Raw genomic sequence first — 13,273 nt, forward strand, 5'->3', positions numbered from 1 at the left:
TGGCTGTGACAATCATCACTTGTGTTGGCCGTGAGTGTAAGTCGTACTCGGGCTGCCTGGTTCATAACGCAGAGTGCTAACCACTGCGCCACCGCTCTTTACACACAACCTCCCTCTCTCTGACGCCCGAACGCCAATTCCTGGTAAAACATTACATTGCTATTCTGAAGATGTAATATGGAGAGAGAAAAATATCACAAGTGAACAAACATGCCCACATGGGAAACTGATTATAAATTGCATAATCGTTCAGCTATAATTGGACAGTAGCATAATTAACATTCACGCGTACGTACTAGCAAATATTAACATTAAAAATAAACATCAAAATTAATAGGCGGGTGTCCGGGTGAGCATGTTGGCACACGCAATGTTTCAGAGGCTGACCTGCCGGATCAATGACGAGTAGCCTTGGGTTAACATACCCATCGCATGACTTTATAATTAGCCTGCGTACTTATTTAATTAAATTACGGGGTGTTTTTTTCACCCCCCACACAACACAAGTCAGTGTGCTATGCCTCATTTACGGGGTGATGCTGGGTGACCAAGTCTTTATAACAAAAAAACAACAAACGCTTGCTTACATAAATTAAATCATGCTGAGATGGCCTATTGTTCATTATTCTTTCGTTTTTTTTCTCTGAAGAAATTATCACGAGGGTTATTTTTTATTCTATTTAATCGGTGCATGAACCTCTTTATTGTTGTTGATTCATCAAAGAATGAAAGACTGCTGAGAGGTATTTCAGTGCCAGCACATATTTCCGCCGTGACCACATTTCCTTGCCTGGGGATATCGCGCCACGTGCCACGCAAACTCAAATGAAAAGGACCGAGAGGGTATGGAGATGACGTTCTTGACTCGTGAAAAAATTCTGCTTTAATTATACTGGTCAACAAAAAAAAAAATTCTGGCCTGGACTTTTGCAGCTGTTTTAGACTAATTTCAGGGTGCTGATTCCAAATCTGATCTCAGATTTGCTCTGTCACATCTCAATTTTATGCTATCGGCATACCCCATTTTCATTGATTTTACCAAAAATTAACTCTGTCACTTATGATTGCAAGTTGTTGCGAGTCAGTGACTGCTTTAGTGTTAAAATATGGTGCTGTATTTTTAGGATAGTTTGTTTATAATATAATTTTATGTAGATATCCACATTTATTTAATATTTTTCTTCTGCAGTTTTTATTGAAAATGCAATATTTGATATCTCAAAAACCTGATGTTATAGACAAAAACTGATGCCAGATTTGGAATCAGCACCCCAAAATTACCTTAAGTCTGTTGGAATACCTTATGCCAGAAAAAGTGTGTTGACCAGTGTTATTTGCACGGCAAAGGAACATCATGGCGATATTGGGCATTTCACAAGCAGTGCGTATTTACGAACTGCACTGGCGCATATATCTCAGCGGTCACATTTAGAGGTGGGATAATTGGGAGATTAAGTCAAGTCGACGACTGAAAATGTGTAACTACATTTTCTTGTTCTCGATTACACAGGCCCCTTTAAAGATGGCAGACACCCCCCCCCCCCTTTCTCCTCCACGTCCTGCCTCCTGAAGGTGGGAAACCCCAGACAAGCCACGCCCAGCGTGATATGGTTGACGATGCTGATGAGGTCACCAAGGCCTGCCAATGACCTCTCGTATATCGTACACGCGGGAACTGGAGGTGAGTCTTCTTTCCCCAAATATGTTAGTCACGGAATGAAATGATAATTAATTAGGGTAATCGACCACTGGTGCATTGTACCGACTTGTGCGCTTACCTCAATTTAAAAAAAACCCATTAAAAATGTAGATTAATAAAATAATCGGATAGCCCAGCTCCGCTTAATTTTGTCACTGATAACTTCTGTCGCCATAACGACAGAGGCCTCAACAATCTGCTTCCACCACTTTAATGCCACAGCACAGTTTAAGGCGTAAAACTAGGTCGCCAACGGTGTCATGAAAAAGCCAATCTTGTCAACAGATGTTGTTGTTGTGCCTCACAAAACTATTTCTTTCTCAACAAACCCATTTTCTTGAAAACCCTTTATATACCAATTTGCAAGGCATATGGGGAAAAAAGAATGTTCAATTATATTCCACTATGAACGTACGCGCTAACCGCTTCCACACAATGTTCCTTCTGATCCTGTTCGTGTGATCAACTTCTTCTCAGCAAACATTTTTGCACGTTCTTGTTTTGTTAATTAAAAACATCTCATTGCTTATCAGCGGCACGTTTAATAAAATAAAATGCACACTGGCTAAGTAAAAAGATAATACCAGCTTTGACTCGAAATAACAATCGTAAAAACATAACATGTGAATTTTGCAAAATGAACGGTATTTATTTTTAGGCCAGGATATTTCTCCCCTGCCCCTGACGCCATTGTAAAGGTTCAGACTAAATGCATTGATCTGCTGTCTGTTTTATCAGATCTGCAGCAACGTATTCATCGACCCAACTAGCCAGTGTACACACGCTCGTGCAACAATACTTTCTCTTGCAGAGACAATTATGCCGTGGAAAAACAGTGCTTACAACGTTCGCCAGGAAGAAGAAAACATTCTAAGCGTAACCGAACTATACCGCACAGCGCTACCACAACATAAAATGGTCTGCCGGCTAACCTTCGCATTATTTGTCATTTAAATGAATGTACAAATACAGTTTTACTGCACTGTGTCTATCTAGCCTGTCTGCTTGTCTGTCGACATTCTGGCTGAACCAATTTTCGAGGCGAATGCGACTCGCTTTCTTCCGCTATAGCAGGACTAATCTACTAATATGCTGGTGCGACACTCCGCTGCTCTCTGTCAATGGTACACCGGCGATGCCGACTGGCTGACAGGCTTGGTTTCCAGGGGACCTGGCGCGTCGCGGGAAATAAATTGGTTTTCGCACGGTCCGAACCAGAGCAGGTCTATGTTTAAAAACAAAAAACGTTGCATTAATTTTTCCTCGTCGTCGTGTGGCCAGAGCAAACTTAGCACGGAAGTGCTGGAAATGAAGAGGCTCGTAAAGTCGTAAAGCAAGCACATTACAGGTCGGACATTCGAACCTAAGGCGCCACATGTAAAGATATAATAATGCAAACCGGTTAGGCTACACGCATTATATTTGACGCTGGAAGATTGTTGACGGTGTCACAAACACACATGCAACCGTGTCCAACACAGATGGTATTTAACAACAACAAAAACACACGCTTGACCTTACTATGTGCTCTGAACTCACCAAGGTTAATACCAGCTGGCTTTGTACCGAACTGCAAATCACCATTTGGGCATCCGCATGGGATTTTTTAAAATCAAAAAGTCCAAAAGCATTTGGGTCCAGAAAGCTGTTAGCAACACAAGCAATAATGGGGTTAGACTGATTATACCAATCCACAGCAGAGGATAAAAAAACACTCAACATATGTTTGTGTTCTGGGCCATCCTACCCCACCACAGCTGCCAAAAGGGCACAGTCTCGTGGCACACTGTTACATTCTCTAATTAAAATTGTAGAAACCTAATAACTAAATGAATAACCACATTAAATAAATAACTAAACATACCTTCAATTAGATGTGCGATCATGAGTGGATAGGCCAACAGACGTGCCCCGTATCTTTGACCCTTTTCATAGACCTCAGAATTCCTGCGGGAGCCACCCTCCACTGCACCGCATTGTTCCTCCAGGTTCTCAACACTAACCCACCTGCTTTATTATCCGCCGCATTCACGTCTGTCACCAATTTGGAAGGAGGAAAAAAATAATCCCCGAGCGGAAGATTTATTCACCGTCTCCCTCATTCCTTCTCTCCGTCACATCTTTATATATTTATTTTGCTCTCAAAGTACTTCCTTCACACAACAATTGCGACACGTCATGTTGGTGAGATTGTTTTGGTGTCACCCCCAAAAAACTTGACTTTGAAAATCGCTGGAAGCTTCGCTGATTTTCAGCTCTGACCAGCTTGTCGCTTGGTGTTTCGTCGAAAGCATTTGAACCGAAGTATACCGTAATTTACATTCTGCCGCTGGGTTGATAAACACCGGGAAGATTCGTCACGGGCCCAAAGCATTCCGGAACGGTGGCAAGTGGCTACCGACTCAAAAGAATTCCTGCGCAGCTGCGAGCACAGGCGCAAAAAACATTGCGCAGCATGCGAAAACGTAGCGCCTTTTTTCACACGTGCGATTTTCCCGTCGACTCTCGATCGCATCGCTTCGACATTACGATGTCAACGCCAGAAATTTAGCGAGATGTTATTTGACCAGGAGGAGGGGTTTTTTTTCGTAAGTCAATCAAACGAACTGTAATAGCAAGCAGGTGACATCTCTTCACAGTGTTGTCTTTTGATCACGATAGATATTTCGCATTTTTCGAGAATAATCGCGAATCACCGTTTGCGGCGTACTCAGCCGCGCGGCGGTGTGCTCTCGATCACGTGGCGAGCGTACGAAATGAGCAAAGGGCTTCAAGTTTCCCCCACTGAGCACATTTCATAATGTTCAAACACAGCCCATTTCAGCCAAACACCTCAACCGACTCCGGAGAGCAGCACAGTGGTGGAAACGGCGATTAAAAATTACGATTTCAAGTGCCTGTTGTCTTGTGCGTCCGGGATGTGATTGCAAGAGATTATCGCTCTTAACTGCCTCATTTTTACCATCGGATATCGATGTAAAAAGTGGGTTTGTTCTATACGTGGAAATGTGGAATTAACAGGAGGACACAGGAGCACCTAGTGAAGATGAACACACTCCCCATGGTCGTGTGAGCACGAGAGCCTTTGAAAACTTTGAACTTGCCATTGCCAGAAATATCTCATAAATAAGACAAATGTATTCTGTAATGGTAATCTTTTTGAAGGAAGACGTAAAAAAAACGAACTAGTGGCTGAGAGGGTCATCGGTCTCATGATGCGTGTGCAAGAAGAACACAGCCCTGGCAGCCTGAGTTGGATTCCTGGGAGAACTGCTGTGAAATCGATGTCGAAAGGATTTCAGCTGATTCTTCTCAAACAGGTCACAAATGAGTATTGTACATTTGAGTGGATTCCATGGAAAGGGAATTACAGGAACAATGCAGATCTATTAGACAGCCTCTTCATCACACCAGCCTGCTGCGTAAGAATGAGTTAGAGACTCACAAAGCCCAAATGATGCTCATGTCAAATGTTGTGATTATAGTAAAACTCCACTCATCCGATTTGGTATGGGGGAGCTATGAGCAGACCCTATTTATCCTTTACTTATCCATCCATTTTACTCTGCACTAAATGTCGCGTACGTATGCTGAACTTCTTTCGCACCGGACGTAGCCAACCGTGTTAATTGGATGGACATGGAAAAGGAGAATAATCTCTTGCGACTTCTGGGAGGCTCCTGTTCCCATGCACGAATGCTCAGATGACAGGAAGAATGTATGGATTTCAGGATATCGGAGAGCGAAAGAGCACAACCCCCGAATACCTACGCAGTTGTCGTACTGTAAACATGACTTTGAGAGTCATCAACCCCGAGAGGATGCGATACTCCAGTCGGGTCACGGTGACCGTCGCAGATGGTCACGACGAAAGCAAAGCTTCAGTACCGTGGCAAAGCGGGTGTTGAGGTGGCGTAGATCCGCCCTCAGGCCTTCCCTCTGGTCATGAGACAGCCGGGGGCCCTGAGGCTGGTCCTTTGTGCTGTGGTCCAGCCTGGCCAGCTCTGCTTGCCGCTCTGCCAACTCGTTCAGCTTTCCCTGCGGGGAAGAGTGCAGTGGCGGAGGGGGAGCACAATATCAGAGGGCGGTCATTAACGAGCGAAGGCACACCGGGCCCCTGCGTGGACCTTCACGCTTAACTTTCAAATTAGGATGAAATCACACGGCTGGCTGAGACGCAAGACACTTGGGCATTGCGAGGCGTTGCGCTCCGTACAATTATATCATCAGCTCACATTCATAGTCGTAATTGTCTAACTGATGGAATGTGCTTACGTAAAACGTGAGACACGGCCAGAGCTGTAATCAGCCTGAGGGACATGCCAGGCATTTAAAAAAAAAAGCACATTCAAAAAACGGGACACCCCCTCCCCCCGACACACGGCTCACGTTGGCCTACAAGCTCTTTCTCGCAACGATTGCCACCAGCCACAGGAGGTGAGGATAGTACCCCCAAAGACATCAGTTAATTTCTCTCACACTCGTAACCCCCCGTGACACACGCCTTCTTTTGCCATCATCCAAAGCATCCATCTCTTAATCAGGTCATCTGCATGTCCCTATTTATAAAACGAGCCCGATATTTACTGCAATTGATACCGGGCCACTAATGAATTCAGACACACTTTGCGTGCACGCATGCACGCGCACACAGACATTCCCATATTAAATTTAACAGACTCTGAGAAGGTCAACAAAGACAAGCAGCACATATGCAAACAAATATTATGTATGTTTGTGTGTGTGCTGGAGGATTTGGAGTACGGAGTGCAGAAAAAAAGCCTTACTTAAATGACAAATGGGCTTGGCAAGAGGGCTACGTTTAAACAGATGTTTTAGGCAGAATCGTTTGTCAGTCTAACTAAGTGCACAAATGTCACTGCCAAATCTCTGCTTCATTCAATAAGCGAGGTGGGTAGGTGTAAAGCCAGTGTGTAAATGCATCAGCAAGTAAAACAAAATACATCGGGTGATCAATAAATGCATAAATAAATGAACGACTGCGACTTTCAAAAGCACCGCTCATTAGATGCACTTGGCAGCTGGACTGAGAGGAGTTTTTTGGAAATTAATAATACCACGGAGAGCCAACAACCGGCACCGATACATATTGTTTTCCCAGTGCTGAATGTAAGGCACTTTTTGTTGGTTCAGTCCATATTTTCCTTTGTCCGAGAGGTATGAGCGGGTTAAACAAAAATAAGGATGAGGAGCGCGAAATGAGTTGAAATTTCAGATTTGAGGGCGGCCAGCCATCGTGCCAAAGGTTAGCTTTAGCGGTCGCGCGTCTGCCACTTATTGATGAGGCTCACGGTTCGATTCCAATTGGCCGCCCTGGTTATTATGGCGCTCGCAATATTGCCACGTGCCGTCCGCTGCACATCGGACGTCAAGTACCCCCCGACGTCATTCGCAACGAGCCAGTGTCAGGGTCCAAATGTGGCAAAATTCGAAAAAGCGGCCGCCAAATTACTGGGATTATACACACATCGCATCGATCATCAGCCGTCCCTACCGGCAAGCTAATGCCCCAAGTCACAGTTGCAAATCAGAGTATTATGGTCTCCTGAGTTCTCACCCGGTTAAACGAAATAATCTTGAAACTATCGCTCAGTCGGAGAGACAAAGCCAGTGTGAACTGGCCCGGGTCTCTGCACCTCCAGAAAATTGTGGACCTCGATTCAGGTGCCGGTGACTTTGCGATGCCGGTGGCATGGCAATAATAATAATACAATATCCACCAGTACATCGTGGTGCATGTGCTGTGTTATATATAAAAAAAAACGAGGGTTGATTTCTATTTCCTCGACGGAATAGAACGGCGTGTTGTGTTGGCTCACCACGAATGTCTGCATTAATATTTCTTGCACGCTCTTCCATGTGAAACACAACTACAGCGATTCTGCGCAGCGTCTAAAAACCATCTGTTGTTTCACCGACACTCGTACGGGAACATTTTTAATTGCACGTGAATTTTCATGACAAATACAAAGACCCCCCCCCCCGCCCTCAACCCTGTGTAGCCTGAACAGACGACATGGTTGCAAATGCTGTTTGCGAGCACCTATTAAGGTAGGCACAGTGTACCTTCAGCTCCTCAGTGCTGAAGTGTACGCACCGTACCTGGTACTCATTTAAGGCTGAGTCAACCTAGGGGTATGCCCAGGACTTGTTCAGATATTCGCCAGAAATGTTAGGGGCCGTCCATAAATGAAGTCACGCGATTTTGGACGATTTTTTACCCCCCCCCCATCGTCACACGGCGTCACAAAAAGTCAGACCCCCCCTCAAACATGACGTCACAAAGCTCTGCCCCCCCCCCAAAATAAAACATGCTTCAAATCGCTTTAAACTATTGTCATTGTAGTGCGTATTTAATTTGCCGCTGCACTCTGACATTTTAGGAGAAAAATATATATATTAAAAAGTCTATTTAATTAAGTAGAACGTGTTGTCTATATTTATTTAAAGTTGTGCATTTTGATGCGACGTCACATTTCTCAACCACCCCCCCCTCGTCACACATCGTCACAAATGTCTGACCCCCCCCCCCCATAGGTGCGTGACGCCATTTATGGACGGCTACTTAGCCGTGACTAGGAATCAAACATGGGTTGCCAGGTTTGAAGTGCACAACAGTATCACTCCCCACAATATATCAAATACAAAGATCACCCCTGTATAGCCTTCACAGACTGTTGGGGCAAGTGCAGTTAGTGAGCACCGATATAGGACAGCATAGGACAAGAGACGCACAAAGACAAAGATCCCCTGTATAGCCTAAACAGACTGTTTGGGAAAGTGCTGTTAGCGAGCACCTAGGAAGGCCGGCATGGCACACGAGGGGGTGGGTGGCCAGCACCACGCCCGCCCGCCTTTGTCTCCCTATTGCTGATATTTACACACCACACCAGGTACTCATTTGAGGCTGAGTCGACCTAGGGGAAGCCCAGGACCGGTTCATATAATTGTGACTGGTGTTGGCCATGCCACTGAGTTCGCAGCGCAGCGCGCTAACCGCTATACTACCGCTCAACCAAGAGCTGCACACAAACATACACACACGTGCACAAATCAATTGAAGTTTCTCTCTGAGCACCGGTCACTGTACATCCATTTGCCTATTTTGCAACGCAGAAAAAGAGACGACGGAAGAGACGTCGTAATGAGTCTCGATGGGAAAACAGCAAATGACAATCGTTGAAACCACAGAGGGCTCTCGGCGAAGCCATTGTTATAATGATTGGCATTCCGAGCAGCTCTTTGTATGTTTGCTGGACGGATGGCTGAAGGAAAGGTCAGCCTGGGGGAGGTGGACTGGAGGGAAGGACGGAGAAAGATAGGCTCTCAGAGCACGGCGCAAAGCGGGCCGGCAAAAAAAAAGGCAGAGGCACGGCGCACATTTATCTGCCGAAGGTCCTTTCCATTCCACGCTCAGATGCTGCAGTGATCCTTCAAGGAGGCACAAAGAGTGAGATGCATGCCGTCACTCAACCAGCCATCCAGCCAGCAAACGAGGTGTACTTACAGAGCCAGAGCACAGACCAACACTCTGAAGGCGATGCCCCTAACTTAACCTTATGCAATGTGTGTTGCCCATGAAATGCTGTTGGTGGTCAGATTATTTTTTTTTACACGTTGGTTTCAAGCACACCTATAAAAGCATTCTTCAGAAGGGGACACATTTTTTAAATAGTTCCATGGCTTTGTGGGATACATTTCTTTAAGTCAAGTAGACTTAAATAAGTGAAAGGAATGCTTCATAATAGATAAGGGTGGTCATTATTTAAAAGAAGGTCCACACTAATATATGAGTGTACACTCTCCAGCAATCTTTTTGAAAAGCTAACCTGTTACATCCAAAGGCCCACGATAAATACTGGCCAAGAAATGGACGCTCAGGGCAGGCACACAAACAAGACATCCTTGTAAATAATGCATTTAATTTCCCGGTTTGTGGAATATTTTTTTTCCTGCATAAAATAACACGTTCATGCCATCTTTTTTTTTTGCGGATTGCAGTGTTACGTGAGCTACACAAGAGCCATCGGTTAATGCAACATAGTCTACTAATTTGCAGCATTTGTCTACTCTCTATTTTCTATCACAGCAATTGCGATAATTGTGCCGTTTCTCAGAAATCCCTTTATTCAATGTTTGCACAAAAACACACACTTATATTTAAAATCAGAAGCACGCATTACTGTGGAGCGCTGCTTGGACCAATGCGTACAACAACAAAGATGAGAGTTTTTTGACGGGATTTTTGCAAAAGGTGAAAGATTCCTCTCCGATAAAATTTCTGTTGAAAAAAATTCTAACCTGTTTGTTATGAAAGGTCCATCGTAGGAAAAAAAATTACCTGAGAGGTAATAATGCGACTCGTCCCTCAGCAGCAACATTTCATCCCAAGAAGTTGGTTCAAGGACTTTCTCTGGATCCCCCCCCCCCGCCGTTGATCAAAGATGGCATGAATGTGCTGCGTTTGAAGACAACGTTTAGTCTTTTTTTTTACCTACGATGTTTCGCAATGTTTGCCTTTCCATAATCGGTGTCACAAAGCCAACCATTTGATAATGAAAAAAGGGAGCACTTTTAAAATGATCTCCTGTCGGGAGGCTACATTTATTGAAATTACCAGCAACAGCCACTGCTGTTTGGCGCGTCTGTGTTCCTACAAACTGATGCTCAGCTTGGGTGCTGTTCGCACAATCACAGAACTGGAGATTAAATGTAGCAAAGAAAATATTTTCGAGGTTACGAGAGATGTTGACATATGGATGGACTGATTAGAATTTGTGTGAACATTTCGTTTTTTAAAAGTAGCGTTCTTGTCCTTGCACTTTACAAATTGTGTTTTGCTCACTTTTTTGTTTCGCTAATTCATCTCATTGCAGGGCAGTCATGACACGATTACAGATTAAACTGATGCTTGCTTTATATAATTATATTATAAAGCGTATATGAGCAAAACTCCATTCTGCGTGTCCATCAAACTAAAGGTATGTTGCCGTCGATTTACCTATTGCCTTTTTCTGGAGCAATATTATCCAGCAGCATTTGTGAAAAGCAAACCAACTGCCGAAATACATTGCTGATATGAAACACAGTGGTCTGGAAGGCCTATTATTAGCTGATGGGCTCGAAAACAAATATAAATTTCTGACGGGAGGAGATGTGCGTTTTCTGTTAATTCATTTCATTGTTGAAACGGCAAAAAAATGTTTTACTTTTTCTCTCTCCCCAAACAGAGACCCTTGGTGGGTGCGTGAAGCCACGTGATGTAAAGTGATTTATTCATGCTAACAGCAGGCCCACTCACAAAATGACTCCCAGGACTTTTGCGCATTACATTTTCTTTGAAGGGGGGGGGGGAACAAATGATTAAATAAATGAATAAGCAGGCCTAATAAACGTATACCTAATGAACACATGTTATGCATGCCCTCACACCCCTTCCCACAGAGTTCACCTCACCCCCTACGGTGTTCCCACAAAGCATTTGCATTGTGCCGGATCGCCGACGTCCCAATAAAGCCAATAAATTACAAGCTGCATGCACCGCCGTTGATGCCAGCCTGCGCATCGCGGTTATCGGTAACTTGATGGCACAGGAGAACCGGGAAGCTGCGCCTCCTTTCTCGTACTTGCAATGAACCGCGAGAGATGTCAAAGGTGTCACGTAGTGCCATATTGCATGCTCATACACAAATACACAAATACACAGGATACCCGTACAGCCTTAACAGACTGTTGGGGCAAGTGCTGTTAGCAAGCAGCACCTATAAAGGCCGGCACGGCACACAAAGTGGTGGGTGGCCAGCACCACGATCGGCCGGCCGGCTTTGTCTCCAGAGTGGCGATGATTAGACAGCAGACCAGGTACTCATGAGGCTGAGTGGCCTTAGGGGAGGCCCAGGTTTAGATAATCGTCACCAGTGTTCGCCGTGAGTGGGAATTGAACACTGGGTTTACAACGCGGCATGCTAACCGCTGCACCACCGCTCCCCAAGCGCGCACACACACACACAAACGAATCATATGTGTACTTAAATGTTATTAGAATGAGTCCAGACGAAGTCACAAACAAACTCCTCCTCGTATAAAGACCCGATGATGCAGAACATCAATGGCTTAGATCTTCCGCCAAGCTTCTGGGCCGCATCCGATGCACAAGCCATGGAAAGCTACAGATGCGGAGACTTGACGCACAACATACGAAGGCGACATCAGCACAGAGATATACCACTCCGCTACTCCTAAAGCAATTATCTGCCTCAACCACCAGAAAGTAAAATAAGTTGTTGCTCTACGTCATCATCAGCTCTACGAAAACAATTGGAATGAGTATCATGGTTCAGATTTAATTCCATCTACCATCATCATCATGATCAGCCATGAATCAATCCATTGCCGGATTAAGGCCTCACCCAAGCCATTGCCCTCCTTCACGATCAAGCGATGGAATAATCCACATAGCCCCGAAGCACGCGAGCCGATTTCATCTCTTCATTTCCTTAGTGGACGCCCTTTCACATGCCTACTACTCCATGGCTGACACTGCTATTATTCTGGACCATCAGCCAGCACCCATTTTAACATGTATACAATATACACACAAATAAGAAGAAGAATGTACAGTACTGTCAATCCAATGTTGTTGTTATTATTTTCACAGTGTTTACATCCTTGCCATAGTAACGTGGAATTTTCACCCAGCACAGAGATGACAATCGATATACGCTCATGCCAACACTCTGACTTTGAAATATCTGTTATAAATTCTGTTGTGATGTTTAAATAATTTCACCTGCTCAATTTGTCACGCTAGCTTTTAGGTCGGCATTCTGTAACTTATAAGTTACAGGGAGCTTTGTAAAAATGTCACCTGAACACATTCCCTGCAATTACTTCGAAATAAAATAATACATTTATACGGAAAAAGTTGAACAAGCGTGGCATTATCTCAAGATAGCACTTCGATCCTTCTTCTACGAACAGCTTCGAGGTTGGAATCCTTGGCTGGTGATGCAAGACCCAATTGTTTATAAACTTTAAAATTCAACGCTTATCTCATCAATGACCCCCACTGCTATGGGGGAAGCAACACTAACAAAAGAAACCTCAGCCCTGACCCGGAGCTCTTCAACAAGTCCGCCGTGCACCCCTCGGCTCCGGGGAGATGCTGCCTGACCCCTGGACACTTAAACAAAACTGCATGATGGGAAGTGACTCTCTCTCTCTCCTCTGTTGCTCCTAAAATGTGAACTGCCTTGACAATATTCCTGTCCGTATATGTATATACAAACACACAAGTAGCATACGATCCTGTCACTCAACTCAATCTGCATTGATGTCCTAATTATTTGGTTAAAGCCATCTTCATTCTTATGTATGTTGAACTTATTTCGCACCGTATATAGCCAACCGTGCTAATAACACATTTAGTGTTATTACACTGCATATGATTGTAATTATGAATTATATTAACTTAATGTTGCATAAGCCTGTGGCTGATTGCAATTTGTTTACACTACAGAAACCAAAATAGTAACATATCTATATAAATTATAA

At 44.3% G+C, this 13,273-nt stretch overlaps 1 protein-coding gene across 3 annotated transcripts in view; it reads right to left on the bottom strand.

Annotated features, from left to right (window-relative positions):
* Positions 1–13,273, bottom strand: part of LOC144948610 (dystrophin-like) — a 639,922-nt gene that overhangs the window by 171,914 nt on the left and 454,735 nt on the right. For all 3 annotated transcript variants that reach the window (XM_078878206.1, XM_078878207.1, XM_078878208.1), the window contains one exon: positions 5,588–5,737. In XM_078878206.1, the coding sequence (XP_078734332.1) occupies positions 5,588–5,737 (150 nt within the window). The remainder of the gene's footprint in view (positions 1–5,587; positions 5,738–13,273) is intronic.

The sequence above is a fragment of the Lampetra fluviatilis genome, chromosome 50, assembly GCF_964198595.1.
Source record: "Lampetra fluviatilis chromosome 50, kcLamFluv1.1, whole genome shotgun sequence".
NCBI lineage: Eukaryota > Metazoa > Chordata > Hyperoartia > Petromyzontiformes > Petromyzontidae > Lampetra > Lampetra fluviatilis.